An 18,133-nucleotide genomic window follows, 5' to 3' on the forward strand; every position below is an offset into this window, starting at 1 on the left:
TACTATGCCTTCGAAAGGATATGTTAACTTTTTGTTTCTCTTATACAAGGACAGCAACGTTAGAAAATTAAAACTCCAGATTTTTGAAAATAATGTGAATTTTTCGTAATCTCCATACCAGTTCCTCAAACGATTTGCATCGGAATATAACATGGAACATTGAATACACAGGTTGCAAATTCAAAGTTTGAAAAACACGCTTTTACTCGCAATTTTTATGTGCTCATTACATGACATTTATTTCTGATTGGTTCGAATTTATTGACACTAATAAAGTTATAAGCTGCCTTAAGTTGTAAAGCTAGTAACATGGGAATAAAATCACAACTTTTTCGAGTAATCAAATGCAATCACATGTTTTGATATAATTTTGCAACAAGAGTATTTTTGGAGAAGCTAAAGCATTAACAATGCTTTAGAAATGGCATTGGCCAAGGGATTTTGGTTAGGAATGCCAAACGGGGTCATGTTCCGACTTTTTCAGGTGTTTCTGATAAAAAAAATGGCTTGACTTATGCATCAAGAACTTTTCAGTTGATAATAGTGTTTTTAAAAGACCTTTAAGACGTTGGAATTGCAATCAAGTAGACCTGATTTGATCGAAAGAGTATCACTACTTACAAGTTCATTGCAAAACTGATACTGACTGGGAAAACTTTAATTTTCTTGTTTTAATACTTTTTTCTCCCCTACAAAAATCTACCCAAAGAATAATATTTCTGTTTCCACAACAATATTGAATTAATAAATGTGATCGTCTATTCTACAAAATTTCAAGAAATAAGGTATAAATTTCTCGTAAAATACAAAATCAGGCATATGAGAAAAACTTTTAAACCACAGTATAAAGGTGTAATATAACTGTGTTGTTAATGTTCTTTATATCTGATTTATTTGGTGGTGCAAACGTCGTTTGGCCAGCTGTCACTGCATCCTTTGGAGCTTTTGCGCACTCCAAGATTTCCATTCTTGTCACTGCAGACAGGGTCTGGGATTCCATCTCCATCACAATCCTTGAAGACAAATGTTGATCCTGCGTGACTGCACCATCCTTTTGGTCGAGCACAGACTTTGCCTTTCTTGGTTGTACAGGAAGCTTTAGGCCAGACTGAAGGGCATCCTTTGGAACTTTGGATGACACCGAGATTTCCATTGGTATCTGAGCAAACTGGATCAGGAGTACCGTCACCGTCACAATCCATCAACGTGTAAACAGATTTAGCATGACTGCACCAACCTTTGTGTCTTCTGCAAGAAAGGCATGTTGCTCCTTTAGCTCTGCATACTGCATGTGGCCATTCAGATTTACATTTTTGAGAGCTTTTGATGATTCCCAAGTTACCATTGGTGTCAGAACAAATTGGATCCAAGATACCGTCGCCATCACAATCTTGGTAGAAATAAGTTGCTCCTGCATGACCACACCATCCTTTTGATCGAGAACAAATGTTTCCTTTGGGGTTTTTGCATGTTTCTTTGGGCCATTTTCCTCTGCATCCATTTGTCAATCCGATGACACCAAAGTTTCCATTTTTGTCTGAACATACAGGATCAAGTTTTCCGTCATTGTCGCAATCCATGAATGTAAAGGTAGCACCAGCGTGGCCACACCAATTAGGCTGTCTGGCACATGAATTTTTACATGTTGATACACCAGTTGCTGTATAGAACAAAAGCAAACTGAAGCAGACTTTGATCCACATCTTGTTGTTTGTAGTGTTTCTGATGACTTGCTATTCACTCGCTTTCTTGCAAACTGAATGATTTTTTTTGCAAGTTCCAACACCTATAAATAGGGCACCATTGAAGTCACAATGAACTTGATTTGCATGATAAACGTTGAGTCCAAATAAGGTCATTGAAATACACAGAACAATAGAATTAGACGCCCTAATTTCAGATATTTCGTAACAGACGTTAAGCGTTGAAAAAGAGGAAGTTAAAGATGCTGGTTATTTACCGAGTGAATATCACCCATTTATTTGCCAGTTTTTCTTGCTATGAACAAACATTTGTAGTTCCCAAGGCGCATACTTGCGTCAGAACTCTAGCCCGTAAGTCCAATTACTGTAAATTTTCCTAAATTCCATGTCAGTATGATGGTCGTACGAGGAAGAGATAGCATGTTCCTTGCATGCAGCCGCCCTGGAATCATTGAGTGAACCAGCAGGAAAGGCCCTATTCTAGTGATGTATGGTGGTCCAACCAAGATGAAGATGTATGGAGAGATTCCTCTCTACGATTTGAATGGGCCAGAAATGCTAAGTAGCTGGACGATACGGATTAGGGCTACTTTCACAGGCGGACTTAGGACAATAGAGCAAGTACGTCGGGAACATGCGAAGGAGTGCTACGCGCGTTAAAGGACAATAAAAATCACATAAAAATACAGTTAGAAATCTCTTCCTCTGATAAGTTTGACGTGGTCTAAAACCGCTTACGACTTTGTTATTAACAATCTCAGGATTTGTGTCTATGGAACATGCTACTCACCTGTACCTTTCGTACAGTTATCCTACATTTTTTACATTATGGTGAAATTTCCGTTTTTAGTGTACCAAGGTTCATGATGTACATATAAACATATTCAATTTTTTCTATAATCTAGGACACCCCTGTCTCAGTGACCCAGCTTTCCTTCTGGGGGGAATTAAATCGTCTTTAAACGTCTCATAGCCCTGGTGGAACTTCTTTTCACAGTTGGGATGAAAATTTTTATCGAAATCCCAATGGGTATAGAAATTCTATCATATTACATTACATGATATTTTTTATTTATCTTAGAGGAGGTGACGTTGAAAAAATTGATTTTCTGTCATCATTGATAGACTTGTTGGAATTCAGGAACTCTTTTCTTTTGCGTTATGCGGGGGGGGTTTCATGGTTGGCGGAGGAGTGGAATCGGCCCTTTTTTCGGACGGAGTGGCGGAATTTGGCGAAAATTTAGACGGAATTACGGAAATTGGGTTCTCTGACGGAGACGGAAAATTAGATAATTTTAGTGCGGAAAAACGGAATTTAGCAAAAAAATTTGCGGAATTTCGGAATTGGTAAAATATATTCAAAATTTGCGGAATTTTCGACAAAAATATTGAATTTCAAAGGAATTTTCGGTGACGGAATTTTGGTTCAATTTAAGACGGTTTGACGGAAATTGGCGAAAAAATTGACGGAATTGCGGAATCGGGTACCCCCTGAAACCCCCCCCCCTTATGCTTTTGTACGACTTAGAATCCCACTTTGCAAAAGAGTCCTTAACCGTTAAAAATTGATTATACTGCAATTACGTAGATATATATGTATTAATGTAATATCATGTACTAAAACCCCGAATCCTATGAAATAGGCTAATTGTTTCGAGGTCGGAAAATCCAGTTTGGATGGTTTTGGATTGTAATTTATCCATTGAATTTCAAATAGGGATGAATTTCAATTTTCCAAAGGGGTTGAAATTGTAGGGTGTTATTTCCGCTGGGACGAAATTTTCGCCAAATTGTCCCGTGAGTAGGGGGTCCCATATGAGGTTGTTTTCTAAAAGACAGTGAAAGTTTTTGAACCCCGACTAGATTTCTGAGCTATAAAAACAATAGATTTCAAAATCATTATTGAAGAAATTTTCTACCCCCCCCCCTTCCACATTTCCACATATTGTTATATTATGACTCCTTAATTTCATCCTGACTCGATAAAGAATTCTTGCACCAGGTCATTGAGATTGGGGTGTATTTTAACAAGAACTTTTTGAAAATTCTGAGTTTCATAGAATCGTCAAAGCTGGTCACTGAAGGGAAACATTTACAAAATCGTACCCAGACTCTTAGTTCGCTTTTAAATTTTTCTCGTAATGTATGAGTTTTGAAAAAGATATTTTTTGAAACGAGATTTAATTATTTAACCGATTATCTACATAACCTTACCAACAAGCCAGCTCACTCATGAATTTAAGTTGAGGACTTCCAGCCCCATTGGCACACCCCTGTCTCAGTTACACAAAGAGAAAGTCTAAATGCAGTATAGTTTTCTTAAAGATAGCATTGCAGGTCATTTTCCTCACTGAAAAACATTTTTGACCTATCTTTCCAGTGAGTTCTCCCACTGGGCCCGTGTGTTTCCTTCGTCCAGAGATGTTTCCTTTAGAGCTTCTACAGCTATCTGTAAAAACCTCATCTCCATACAAATTTGCAAAAGCTCCTCCTTTCATTAATATCTTCCTGCTTGAACCAGGTAAAGTTTCTGTTAGCAGAAAAATATTGACATTGCTGCGAAATTATTGCACAAGCCTCAGAAAAAAACACGTCAGATTTTATCAAGTAGAAGAAAAAGAATGCGGAAGAAAATTTTTATTTTGCGGAAGAAAATTTTTACTTCTTTTATTATTTCTTGCTATTATCTGTACATTCATTCAGACCCGGTGGAACAACCGTAAAAGTAGGGAGGCTGAAGGCTCAAAATGAGATAAAATTCGGTAGAAATTTGAGAAAAATTTCATTTGCTAAAAAGCAGAGAGCCTGAAGTCTCCCCAGTCTCCCCGCTCGTACCCGGCAAACCTAATATCCCTCCAGAATTAACCCCACTAGCTAGAAAAATCCCCCCTTCCCCAAGGGAGTGACCTACCATAGATGCGGCACTGTAAGGGTGTTGGCAAAATTTAAGAAAGCTTGGCCATTTTTTGCTTTTGACAAAGACTACAAAGATTTTTAAGAAAATGCTTTACTCCAATTTAGCTAATTTGACTCTGCACTTTATAGGTCCAATTTCGAGATGCTAATTTTTTTCCACAAATTCGGTAGTTTCCAGATCGAATGCCTTGGGGGATTTTCACCAGGTTACTGACACAGGGGTGTCCTTAAAACCTAAAAATGCAAAAAAAGATTATTGGAATCAGTACGATTTTTAGAAATATCCATATGTGACTGACTACTTCCACAAGTTTAACAATTTCTAGGAATGTTATATTTCCTAGAAATTGTTAACATGTCAAATTCAAGTTTGTATATTTCTAAAGACGTGGAAAATATCTGATGTCTTCTATATTTCCAATTTTGAATTCTATGAATTTTACTTTCAAGAATTGTTATGAAGGAAAATATTTTTACTGGCAAAAACTTGGAGAGTAGGTTGTCATCAAAGCAGACAAAACCTAGAACTTTGAATTATTAAAAACGGCAATTTCACCATGATTCATCAAAAGTTGTTAAGGTATCACCAAAATGATATTTGAAATTCAATGGAAAAAAATTGCACTCTAAAACCATCCCCATTCGATTTTTTGACCTTGGAACAATAAAATTTCTATCTCCACTCTCCATCAAAAGCATCCGATGAAGTAACCCAGTGAATACCAAATCTTCAATCACTGTTGCCCAATTCCCTCATTTTTTCGCGAAAAATGGAGTATAAAATACAATGGTTCAGACTTTCAGCGCCTTTTTCCTGTACAAAGTAAGTCTTGAGCTGGCCAATTTTGTTGCCTACCAGAGGTATAATTTGCCTTCCTACTTACTACACTTGTCCATTAACCTTTGGAAACGAAAGTCCGGTCCTACAGTAGGATCCCTGTCTCACAGCTCCGGATTGAACTTTTTCCACAGTGGAGATGAAACTTTCTATGCAGCCGAATAGAGATAGAAATTATATTGTGCCAAGGTCAAAAAATCGAATGGGGATGGTTTTGGTGTTTAATTTTTTTCCATTGATTTTCAAATGGGGATTATAACAAAGTCAATTTTCCACTTGGGCTGAAATTAAGAGTATATTTTCTAGCGGGGACGAAATTTCTCCCGGATCTGTTATACAGGTGTGTTTCTATTATTTCCTTTCACACCTAATGGTTCATAGGGCGTTCACCTAATGGTTCATAGGGCGTTCACCTAATGGTTCATAGGGTGTTCACTTAATGGTTCTGGTGTGACTGCAAGTGTCCTTACCATCATCTAGTCTAAAGTCCTAATCGGGCAACCACATTATTCATAATTGGCAAAGGGGGTGCACAGGAGGAAGAAGATGTTTTACACCAGTCGTTCAAGCCTCTATTTTGCCGTAAGTATGCGCCTTGGGAACTACAAATGTTTGTTCATAGCAAGAAAAACTGGCAAATAAATGGGTGATATTCACTCGGTAAATAACCAGCATCTTTAACTTCCTCTTTTTCAACGCTTAACGTCTATTACGAAATATCTAAAATTAATGATTCTAATTCTATTGTTCTGTGTATTTCAATGACTTTATTTGGACTCAACGTTTATCATGCAAATCAAGTTCATTGTGACTTCATTGGTGCCCTATTTATAGGTGTCAGAATTTGCAAAAAAATCATTCAGTTTTCAAGAAAGCGAGTGAATAGCAAGTCATCAGAAACACTACAAACAACAAGATGTGGATCAAAGTCTGCTTCAGTTTGCTTTTGTTCTATACAGCAACTGGTGTATCGACATGTAAAAATTCATGTGCCAGACAGCCTAATTGGTGTGGCCACGCTGGTGCTACCTTTACATTCATGGATTGCGACAATGACGGAAAACTTGATCCTGTATGTTCAGACAAAAATGGAAACTTTGGTGTCATCGGATTGACAAATGGATGCAGAGGAAAATGGCCCAAAGAAACATGCAAAAACCCCAAAGGAAACATTTGTTCTCGATCAAAAGGATGGTGTGGTCATGCAGGAGCAACTTATTTCTACCAAGATTGTGATGGCGACGGTATCTTGGATCCAATTTGTTCTGACACCAATGGTAACTTGGGAATCATCAAAAGCTCTCAAAAATGTAAATCCGAATGGCCACATGCAGTATGCAGAGCTAAAGGAGCAACATGCCTTTCTTGCAGAAGACACAAAGGTTGGTGCAGTCATGCTAAATCTGTTTACACCTTGATGGATTGTGACGGTGACGGTACTCCTGATCCAGTTTGCTCAGATACCAATGGAAATCTCGGTGTCATCCAAAGTTCCAAAGGATGCCCTTCAGTTTGGCCCAAAGCTTCCTGTACAACCAAGAAAGGCAAAGTGTGTGCTCGACCAAAAGGATGGTGCGGTCATGATGGATCAACATTTGTCTTCAAGGATTGTGATGGAGATGGAATCCCAGACCCTGTCTGCAGTGACAAGAATGGAAATCTTGGAGTACGCAAAAGCTCCAAAGGATGCAGCGACAGCTGGCCAAACGACGTTTGCACCACTAAATAAATTAGATAAAAAAACATTAACAACACAGTTATATTACACCTTTATACTGTGGTTTAAAAGTTTTTCTCATATGCCTGATTTTGTATTTTACGAGAAAGTTATACCTTATTTCTTGAAATTTTGTAGAATAGACGATTATAAGACAAAGTTAACATTCAACATTGTTGTGGAAACAGAAAAATATTTTTTTTGGTAGATTATTACAGGGGAGAAAAAATAAAAAAACGTAAATATAAAATTTCTTTTTTCCCACCGAACCTTGTTCTACCGTGAATTGGTAAAATAAATAAGAGACTATTTGAATTATATGACAACAGCCCTTTGCGATTGTGAAACTTATTCACTAAAACAGGTTAAAAAGGGAAAAAGTTCGGCATAAATCACAAAAGTTTAAAAAATTTGTACTATTTTGTTGAGTAAAATTCATTTTCCGTCTCGGAAGAAAAACCTTCCTTTGACAACTGTTTAAAAGTCAATGGAATTGGCCCCTGGAATTGGCTGCGAGGTCTTTTTTAGAATTCCCTTTTTTCATGCTTTTGCAAGCAAATTAGGCTAGGTTGAAATTTAAAGCTATTGACGATGTTGTTAATCTCGGTTTAGCCTTGCAATTGTGTTATTTAGAAATATTTCTTTGGGCTATTACACGCTTTTTTTATGAGAATGGGCTCTTCCAGAAAAAATCCGTTCATGGGGGGTGGAGGATGAATTGTCCAGGGGTATTGAAAAAATACCAAAAAATTGCAATGTCCAGGGGGTAAATTCCAATGTCCAGGGGTAATTTTTTGTGCCCATGGGGTTGATTTGATGTTTGTCCAGGGGTATAACCCGTGTCCAGGGGGTTAAAACTCAAAATGTCCAGGGGTAATTCATGAAAAAAATAATATATCCTCCACCCCCATGAACGGATTTTTTCTGGAAGAGCCCAATAGTGTACTTTGGATGAGGGTCAAGTATTCTTAGGAAAGTGCCAAAATTGAGGGCAAAATATTCTTAACGTATTCCTACTTTTATAGACTGGACTTTTTTACAAACATGAGAAATAATCAATTTGAGAGTTTTTGATTTTTGAATGAACATTTGGAGCTAAAATTACATTTCTGCCTCAAAGTTTAAATTCAAGTCTAACAAAGGAAGCAGTTCTCTTCTGTTAACCAAATACAAAATGACTGTATTCTTATCAAATTCTGTGAAACACACCCTAGAGGGTATTCTAAGGGTATTCTTACGATTTGGCCAATTTTCACCCTGATATTCTTCCTTAGAATACCCTCTAGGGTGTGTTTCACAGAATTTGATAATAATACAGTCATTTTGTATTTGGTTAACAGAAGAGAACTTATATAGAAGATATTCTTATAAAAAAAAAGCGTGTATGGTCAATTAATGCAGTGTCTGAAAACCAAACCGCTACATCAATAACGGTATGATTTTTTTTGTGAACATTTTGTAAAGTACAGGATAAAATGCAGTCCTTAAAAACGATATGTATTTTTAGAATTCAAAAGCAAGAATAACAGAGACAATTCTATTTCAGGAAAATTTTGATTTGTTTATTTTACCATCTTCATCATCAAATGATAGCTTACACATTGCATTTAGTCATAGAAAATATGAATTAAAACCATTTAACTCTAGTTTAGACGGCCCCTTTTCTTCCTGTCTATTCTAATTGTGAATTAAAGTGGGCAGAAGGTTGACTGTCTAAAGTCAATGCATTGCCCTTTTTTGACGTCACTGGAATGTCTTCTTTCAATCTTTTTCAAGCAAAGATTTTAGCTGTCAACTTAATCCCTACTTCTTTGCCTACTCTAACAATTAGAATAGGTAGGGCAGAAAGTCGGCCGTCTAAACTGCCTTAAGAGAAGAAATTTTGGCGAATTGCCTCAAAATTGCCTTTTTTCATCCTTTTTAAGCTTAAATATTCAACAAAAATTGGCTCATTCGCCAATATTACTTCTCGCCAAATTTATAAATTTTATTAAATCGCCAAAATTATGCACCAAAATTGGTGAATGGGCTCATTCGCCAAAATGTCTTTCCGTCAAAATTTCTTCTCTTAAGGTAGCGTTTACTGAAAGTCTGGTGCAGAACATCTACTTCCTGTAGGACGTGGTTGATTACCAATCATTTTTGAGTCAAAATCACCGTAAGCAAATGCTGTCTTATACGGCATTTCGCTTTGTTGCAACATTTTGAATGTAGGTGAGCAAGTTGAATCACAACCTGGGAGCTTCGCGAAATCTTCTCCTTTGATGCAACCAGCGAAGGCCTTGGTACGATCCATAGCTGTTGGAGGTTCCTTCTTGTCAATACAATCGATGAACGATTTCTCACATTGTAATGAGCATTTAGGGGTCATTCCCCAGCATCCAACTTGCCAATAAATCAGATTCCTTGGTGCTTTATGTTTTCCAGGGATGCTTTTATCATCAGATGCCTTAAATCTAATAAAGTTGGAAATATTCAATATTTACTTTAATTTACTAAATTTTAAATGCATAAAACTTTTTAATTAACCAGCTTTCTGGTTAACTAATCTGAAAAAGAGGCTTAAAATCAGCCTCGGTTTTCGTTCGGAAGTTTGTGATTTTACCCGAAATTTTAAATTTCATTGCCGTAGAGGGTCTGTTGTCATTGTCTTTTCTCGTTTGAGATTTTTCCAACCGACCGCTACGATGGAGTGTTTGTTAGAGAGGGGAGACGATGAGAGAAGTGTTGCGGCTTTTTATAAATTATACTTCATCGCAGAGGTCTCCGTACGGGAATATTTTTATCAAACAGACAACTCGCACAAAATGTACTACGAAGCAGAGCATAGACCACACGGCCAACAAACACTAAAAGTTATATTAAATATCGAACCTCAACATTCTGACGTTATGACCTTCTCTCTTAGCAGCATAATACATGTTCAATACATTGGCTTCAGTTTCTGGATCACCTGGTGGATCTGCACTTGCCAGGCGGTCATTATTGTAATCGGCGACGCAATGGATCATTGGCTTCTTTGGTTGATAGCAGGGATAAATGGGCCAGAATTCGCAATCGGTGCATGGATCTTCAGTGACACAATCTCTACCATGCAGTTTATAAGCAGATTTGGAACATTTACTTTGCATTGCTGGCAATCGGATATGTTTATCCTCCTTCATTGCCATTCCACTACCACCTTGCCAGATACCAGTAACTCTATCTGAATGACAATGACCAATGTAAGCTGAAAAAGCTGCATTCTGAGAGAATCCCTCTGTATAAACTCGATCGGTTCTGAAAATATGATCATTTGCATCAATGAATTCAAAGACTCTGTCAATGTAGACGATATCTGGTGTATCTTTAGCGGAGCAAGGCATTGGATTGTTTTTGTTAACAATATGGTTGTTACCGAATCTCCAGTTACCAAGAGGTGATGAGATTCCCATTCTGGCAAAACCATATCGTGCAGCAGCTTGGTTAACATCTACATTTGCAGTTTTCATTGCTAAGGTGCTCAGCTTATCTTTCCCATAGCAGTGACTACGAATAACAATTGGTAACTTCTGTGTTAATCTAACAGGGTGGTACACACTGAGACATCGCTTTTCATTTTCCACTGTGAAGACATATGTTTTGAATCCACAAGCTGTGGCACATTCACAATGTCCTTTTGTTTTTTGGTTGCACTCTTGAAATCCCTTTGGAAGGTTTACTTTCGCTCCTTCTTTGCAGCCGTTGTTATTGCCAGAATTACCCTCTCCAGTCCCATCACCTAAAAATATTCAGATTTGTTGAACTTCATTTTGTTAGAAAATTGTTGGAAATTCCTATATAGGAAATACCCGAAAAAAACAAGCGTTAAAATTGTAGAAAACCTAATGTTTTAGTTTAAAACACTATGTCATAATCTAAGTTTGAGTTTATCGACCCAGTGCTATTCATATCGGAAGTTTATCGTGGCTTGGAGCACGAGATTTACCTTGAGTGCCCCCGGATTGGTGAAAGCTCTACAAAAGTACAATGGAAGTTTTTATTTATACATTAAACTCTCCCCAAGTCTAACCTCTATAACTCGAATATCTATCAATTCGATCTAGTCCCCTCTACTTTAGAGTCTCTTTGTTACACGCTTTTGGACCTACCCCGGTGGGGTGGAGGTCCTATAAATTCACCTCTGTCCGTTACCAGCTTTTCTCGAGATTGAATCATAGGAATCATTTGATTTTTGGTACAAAGGTGCAAAACGATGGTGGCCAAAATGTGACGGAGCCTGATTTTCGAAAACAAATTTTTTTGGGCAAATTTGGGCCAAAAAACGGCTAAAAAACGGGTTTTTTAGACTTTGTGAAAAATTGGATCATTAATTTTTTCTGATTTTTTGCATGAAAGTAGGGTACTATCATAGGTAAAAGATGGGTCGAGCAGATTTTTGCAAACAAATTTATTTGGCTTAAAAAACGCATGTTTATCTATAAGAATCACTATTAATAAGCATACATCAATGTTCTTAGTCAAATTACTCAATTTCAACTTTCAAAAAAAAAAAATGTTTTTGGGCAAATTTGGGCCAAATAACGGCTAAAAAGCGGGCTTTTTGGACATTGTGAAATATTGGATCGTTGTTTTTTTCTGATTTTTTGCATGAAAGTAGGTAAAAGATGGGTCAAGCAGATTTTTGTAAAAAAACTTTTCAGCTCAAAAAACGCATCTTTATCTATAAGAATTAATAAGCATACATCAATGCTCTTAGCCAAATTACTCAATTTTTTGATGAGATAGATGCCTTTTTATGCTCACGAAGTCTTGAATATAAAAGAATATTTCAAGAGCATGAAATTTTGGTTTCTAAACGTTTTTTTTATAAGAAACAAACGACTAATTTTAATAAATCGTCACTATTTGTGTTCTGAATGATTGTTTAACGTTCATGCTCACGTAGATATCAATTATATATGTGTTAAATGCATAACCAGGTAGGTCCATAAAAGTATCACTTGTTTCTTTTATAAGAATAGTGTACTTTGGCTGAGGGTGAGCATTATTATTATTTTTCTATTGTTCTAAACAATAGGCCTATTGTTTTAAACCCGAAATCTCACCCTGATATTCCTATAGAAGTTATTCTTATAAAAGAAAAAGTGTGTATTTGAAGCATTCTCTAGTTCGAAGAAAATTCTTGCTCCCTTGACGATGGACTTAAAGAGATTCAAATGGATATATTTGTTTTACTTACATGAGTCACAGGTCTTTTTACAGTTCTTTTTTACAAAAGCATTACTTTGACATTTTATCGTAAATCTGTCCTCTCCAACCCTCTTTTTGATGGATTGACAGCGTGTTTCCGATCTGTCCTTGCATGTGTCTCGAAGAATGGTTTCTGTTGTAAAAGTGGTGAAAAGAGTTTGTCAATATTCGTAGACTAGCAAACTAGTCTATCACTTAATCATGTCAGAGGGTGGCAACATAAAGGTGGCGGGCGTTTGGAGCTGTGCAGGAGAACGAGTTAAAGTTGATGAGAAGCTGCTGATTAACTTTCAGCATTTGCCGCCGACAAAATATTTTCCTACGCTTACCTAACTTTTACGCTTACTTTTCCCGCGTAATACCGTTCCAGCCCGACTGACGTGCCAATCTATATTCGGAGTCAATTTCCTCTCAAGCAAAAAATAGCTGATAAAAAACTATGACCATGCCATGATAAAAGGTCGAGGTCCCTTCGCTCCAAACGATTATGCAAAAGAGAGTAGAGAGTACCATACATACTCAGGGGACCAAAAGAAAAAATGTGTATATTTAGGATTCACTTGTTTCACTTAACCATAATTACTTACCCTCATTCTCCAAATCTTTCAATGTAGAAATCTTTTTGCTTTCTACAATAATTATCCCCACCAGTATAAAAACTGTGAAAACCTTCAAAAGCTTCATCATTTAGAGCAATCGATACCACCACAATTTTTAGAGTATCACTAGCTGGTGTTTGGTAGGAAATGTGAGCAAATCATTTTTATAGCTTCTAATGACTTTATGTGTTAGTTAGATAACAATTTTGGTTCTTCGATGTGATTTTTCCCAGCTGACAAGCTGATTCAATTTTATAAACACATTCTATCAGTCTAAATTTCAGTGTTTTTGAAATGCAGGTCTATCAAACAATTTCTCATCTAGGCCTAAATTGGAAACTACTGTTTTTAAACGCCCTAGGTCATAGATTCGTCTGCTCACCGCCCGTCCGTTATTTTTGCCTGGCAGCAACCATGGTCTGATTTTCTATTCTATTCATATAAAGACTTAAAAAGACATGTAAAGACCTCTTTTTTAATCTACCTTCCTATGTACTGTGCGACGAAATGATAAATTATCTTCTTACAGGCAATCTAATTGGATAATGGAGGAACTTATATCAAACAACTTGTCAGAAATTGCACTAGAAAGATTATGGGACGATATAATACCTAGTTGCGACTGAATTGCCAGAAAGGTGTTTAAATGGAGCGACAACTTATCCCAGGCAAAAAATATAAGGTTAGTGGAAGATTTTACATACTTTTCTTTTCTCTTCTCTAGAAAGTTCATTTTAGTAGATATTTTTCTGGTCCCAATCAATTAGCAGAATCATTGAGTATAAAGGTATGGTCTTCAAGATGTTGATTTTAATATTCTTTTTAATAAGTAATATGAGTGAAGATAAATCTCTTTTAAAGCCCTCCCTATACACGTTTTTTTATAAGATTATCCAAAATTTTTGAAGCCTTCGGCTGTCTTAACTTTTTGAGTTTTAAGCCTAAAAATGTTCTTAATTGTACGATTTTGTGAGTACTTATGAACAATTTCGTATGAAAGAGGGTGTTTTAGAGTCCACAAGGCCACAAAATGTTGTTAACTTGTTCTTAATATTTTTTCCATGGAAGCTTTATGTTCTTTTATACTTTGCTCTTATAAAAAATAATGTGTAGGTAATGTCTCTCTATGATTTCCAGTGCCGTAGAGACAAAATTAGCTTTTTAGGAGGGGGCACATGTATAGTACAAAAGGAGGGTCCACCATTGAAAATGTTTTGGATTTTGTACCCTCTAGATTGGCTAAAACAACTTCTCTAAACGTCAATTTTAAACAATAGAAAATCTGAAATGATGTGGAATATAACGAATATTTTCAAGTTATGGACTTTTTTGACACTCTAAATAGTGTACTATGAGTACTAGCAAAACGTTCTTCAGTTAAAAGGGGGCCTTAAAAGTGTCCAAAAATGTTTTTTGTAGTGTCGCAACACCATAATCTGGAAAAACTCCGACCCCAAGTGGCTATGGCCATTTCAGTGTTTTTCGGTTGAGTGCTAGTGAAAGAGCCGTTTCCTTTTACAATGACATGGTCATTTCAAAATCTATTTTGCAAAGCGTCGTTTTTCGTTTTTTTACTAGATGGAGATCATGTCCAATCATGCTATGTTATCATGCCAAACGTTTTGTGTTTCCATTATCATTTCCCTGTCCAACACTGATGAAAATTTCTTTGCTAGTGTAAATAAAATCTTCTGGAACTACATTTCCATTTGGACAAAATATGGATGAAAACCAGGTGCAGCATGGATGTATTTATTAGATAAACGCCCTTCTGCAAGGGTATGTGGTCGATATCACTGTGTGAAAATTTTCGAAAATCTGTGAAAAATGTTTTTAATAACTAATTGTAACTGTTTATTACTTTTACCGCGTGAATATTGATACAGATTTTCCATCTGAAAAAATATTTTCTTGTAAACAAATGAGAAAACAAACAATCGGCAAAAATGAATAAATTTGATTCTTAATTATGTCAGTGTATTCAGTCAGATCACTAGGTTACTGAAGAATCTGGTATCTGAAGTGAACTGCAAAGCGATTTTCAAATATGGCTTTTTTGAAACTTTCTTTCGTACTGATTTTGATGTTTGCTGCAATCGAGTGTTGCAAGGACTGGAATCGAAATTGCGCTACTTGGAAACAAAGAGAAGGTAGTAATTGGTCCAATGTTTGTAAGAATGTCAAATTTGTGAAAGACAATTGCCCGAAGACATGCGGTGATTGTAAGTAAAAGTTATTTTTAATTTTTTAATTTTTGCTCAATAAATAAATAAAGTCGATATTTTAGGTAGTTAATCCGGTCATATAGGTCTTTTAAACATCCTTTGACTGTTTCCACTGGATCCACATCCAGCCGACTCAGCCATCTTTGCACCAAAAAGAACAATGAAAATATTAGAATTTTTACTGGGAAGCTCTTTTAGTGCAGCTAACACCTTAGACTAATTGGCGATTATGGCATCACTTAATAATATCGTGTACAGTATAGATTTTGGACGAGCACTGCCCTTTATTGTCTTTCAAAATTGATCAAAAAGGCTCTCGAATGAGATCAATAGAATTTACAAATCGATATTACGACACTGAATTTCACATAAAGGCTGACCGTTTTTTGTGATTTTGATCTTAGGTGATGGAGGCACAGGAGGATCTGGTGGCACAGGGGGATCTGGCAACTGTAAAGATGAAAATGCAAGATGTGGAGATTTCAAGAAAAACGAAGGTGATCAAAAGTGGGCTAAATCATGTAAAGAAAGAAAATTCCTACAAAAGATTTGCAAGAAAACCTGCGGGATGTGTAAGTGAATTGGTTTCTGTAATTTTCTATATATTGATAATTGGCAGACGATTCCCACAATACCAACCTTTGGGGTCGTCCACATAGTGCGTATGCACTAAAATGTCGAAAATTGAGTACTCCCTTCCCCCTGTACGCAAGCGTAAATGGCTATATCCCCTGGTAAGTACGTAAGTACGTCACCCCCTCCCCCTCGGTTGAAGAGAATTTCGAATTCAAATCGTCTGGTTCAGACCTTTATTTCATACATGAAACTCAATGTTTATTAAGAAACTTTTTCTTAGGTTTCTGCTCATCCTCTAGCGAAAAAGTTTCGTATAGAGAGTATATCTATAGAGGTCTGCGATTCAGACTACTTTTTCTTTTCCTTGATGCGTATAAGAAGCATAAAAGTCGACAAAAAACAAACAAAAAAAGGCTATGTAAAAAATTTTCTCTGCGTACGTACATTTTCTTTTAACCCCTCCCTTCCCCCTGTACGCAAGCATGCGCTTTTGAGAAGAGACGTGTCAACGTTGCGTGTCAGCTGGAAAGGGGTTGTTGTAATCGATTTATTTCAGGTTTTTCTATCTACTGGTGGAAAAAGGTTTATCTTGGGATTAACCATTACATTTCATTTCGCCTTTAATGTCTATTGCAAACCAAAAATTATTTCTTTCTTCATATTCATTAATTAGGTGGATCCGGTGGCTCAGGTGGCACTGGTGGCTCTGGTGGCTCTGGTGGCTCTGGAAACTGCAAACCTGGTGCCGAACCAAAGCTTCCTTCAGGGATCCAAGCATGTACTGATGGAAATAAAGGACATTGTGAATGTGCCAAAGCTTGTGGATTCAAAACGTATGTCTTCACTGTTCAGAATCAAAAACGATGTTTCAGTATCTATCGACCATCTGAATTGACCAAGAAATTGCCAGTTGTCATGACCAGTCAATGTTATGGTAAGGACAGATTGGGAAGTCTTCAAATGAATAATGCTAATTCACCATCGAATGTAGCAGCAGCTCGCTATGGGTTTGCCAGATTTGGATTATCCACTCCAGATGGTGGTTGGACCTTTGGTAATAATGGAATCATCAATGACAAAACTCCAATGCCTTGCTCAAATAAAGATAGCAAGGATATGGAGTATGTTGGAAAGATTTTTGAATTTATTGACAAAAATCCAGAAATCTTCAACACTGACAAAGTCTACACTGAAGGATTCTCTCAAAACTCCATGTTCTCTGCTTATATCGGATTCTGCCATTCTGACAGAGTCACTGGTATCTGGCAAGGTGGTAGTGGTCTTGCATTTAAAACTGACAAGGATATCACTCTCCCTGGAATGCAAACCAAATGCTCGAGAAGTGCTTTCGACAAGTATCAACGACGCTGTCAACAATACCAGCCATGCACCGATTGCAAATACTGGCCTATCTATCCATGCTATCAACCTAAGAAGCCTATGATTGCATGTGTGTCAGACTATAACAACGATTTCATTGCGTCCTCGAGATCCAAACCTGAAACAGAATCGACCACACTGAATATGTACAATGTTGCCAAAGCTGAAGGACACGATGCTCGATTGTTGAGATTCAAACCATCCGGCAATATCCGTGGTGGACACTCCAATCCACAGAATGCAGCATACTGGCAAGCTGGTTGTTGGGGAATTACACCACAATGCTCCAAGCAGTGCGAAACATCTTTCATCCAATGTGTCCAAAATAGGAAATCATCTTCTGGATCAAGCAGAGCTTTCTTAGATTGCATCAAAGGAGATGGTTTCGCTAAGCTGTCTGGCTGTGATTCAACCTGTTCACCTACATTCAAAATGCTTGAACAAAGTGAACAACCGTACAAGTCAGAATTTGTTTACGGCAAATTTGGTGCGAATAACCAAAGTTTAGGACAAAAACCTAGCACAAGCAAATGTACTGCTGCATAAGATGGACTTGATTTATCATTGAAAATAATTCATTTTATTTTGTAATCTTTAGGTTATGATATAGTGAACTATTTTTGTATGGGTTAATCAAAAGTATTTTTTTTCTCAGCTGGCCCCTATTCCCGAGCCCAACCACCAATACCGCATCAAGTATGATAGCAGTGAAACTTAAGAGATTTTTTTGTGAAAAATACCCTGAAATTCCACCCGCTCTCAATACACAATGGATTTCTGCGCTTAAAGGATATGATTTAAAGTGACTCATTAAAATGTGGGGGTTTTATACTCCATAGGTATTATTTTGAGGTGGGGGGGGGGGTTGCAATGCTTCTTGGATCTTTAATTTTGACGCCATTTTTCGTTTTTTAACACACAAAAGCTATCTTTAGGTACAGGAAATG

General features: G+C 36.9%; 2 protein-coding genes across 2 annotated transcripts; one reads left to right on the forward strand and one right to left on the reverse strand.

The window, feature by feature from the left end:
• Positions 1 to 8,750: 8,750 nt before the first annotated feature.
• On the reverse strand, positions 8,751 to 13,209 carry LOC136800237 (uncharacterized). The gene is made up of 4 exons (XM_067056857.1): positions 12,994 to 13,209; positions 12,396 to 12,539; positions 10,049 to 10,934; positions 8,751 to 9,630 (listed from the first exon to the last, which is right to left on the reverse strand). The coding sequence occupies exons 1-4, from the start codon at positions 13,091 to 13,093 to the stop codon at positions 9,255 to 9,257; spliced, it is 1,506 nt and encodes a 501-aa protein (XP_066912958.1). The 5' UTR covers positions 13,094 to 13,209; the 3' UTR covers positions 8,751 to 9,254.
• Positions 13,210 to 14,975: 1,766 nt separating this feature from the next.
• Positions 14,976 to 17,777, forward strand: LOC136800238 (uncharacterized). The gene is made up of 3 exons (XM_067056858.1): positions 14,976 to 15,227; positions 15,635 to 15,802; positions 16,480 to 17,777. Exons 1-3 carry the CDS (start codon positions 15,053 to 15,055, stop codon positions 17,730 to 17,732), a joined length of 1,596 nt encoding a protein of 531 aa, XP_066912959.1. The 5' UTR covers positions 14,976 to 15,052; the 3' UTR covers positions 17,733 to 17,777.
• The last annotated feature ends 356 nt before the right edge of the window (positions 17,778 to 18,133 follow it).

Source organism: Clytia hemisphaerica, unplaced genomic scaffold, assembly GCF_902728285.1.
Source record: "Clytia hemisphaerica strain Z4C2 unplaced genomic scaffold, Clytia hemisphaerica genome assembly, whole genome shotgun sequence".
NCBI lineage: Eukaryota > Metazoa > Cnidaria > Hydrozoa > Leptothecata > Clytiidae > Clytia > Clytia hemisphaerica.

Bases quoted from the DNA above. Each gene is read 5' to 3' on its own strand.
- LOC136800237 (XM_067056857.1), bottom strand. From the start codon at position 13,093: ATGATGAAGCTTTTGAAGGTTTTCACAGTTTTTATACTGGTGGGGATA. The intron at 12,540-12,993 runs GTAAGTAATTAT...CTTTTACAACAG, and splicing joins GAAAGATTTGGAGAATGAGG to AAACCATTCTTCGAGACACA. The intron at 9,631-10,048 runs GTTCGATATTTA...CAACTTTATTAG, and splicing joins CATAACGTCAGAATGTTGAG to ATTTAAGGCATCTGATGATA.
- LOC136800238 (XM_067056858.1), top strand. From the start codon at position 15,053: ATGGCTTTTTTGAAACTTTCTTTCGTACTGATTTTGATGTTTGCTGCA. The intron at 15,228-15,634 runs GTAAGTAAAAGT...TTTTGATCTTAG, and splicing joins CCCGAAGACATGCGGTGATT to GTGATGGAGGCACAGGAGGA. The intron at 15,803-16,479 runs GTAAGTGAATTG...TTCATTAATTAG, and splicing joins CAAGAAAACCTGCGGGATGT to GTGGATCCGGTGGCTCAGGT.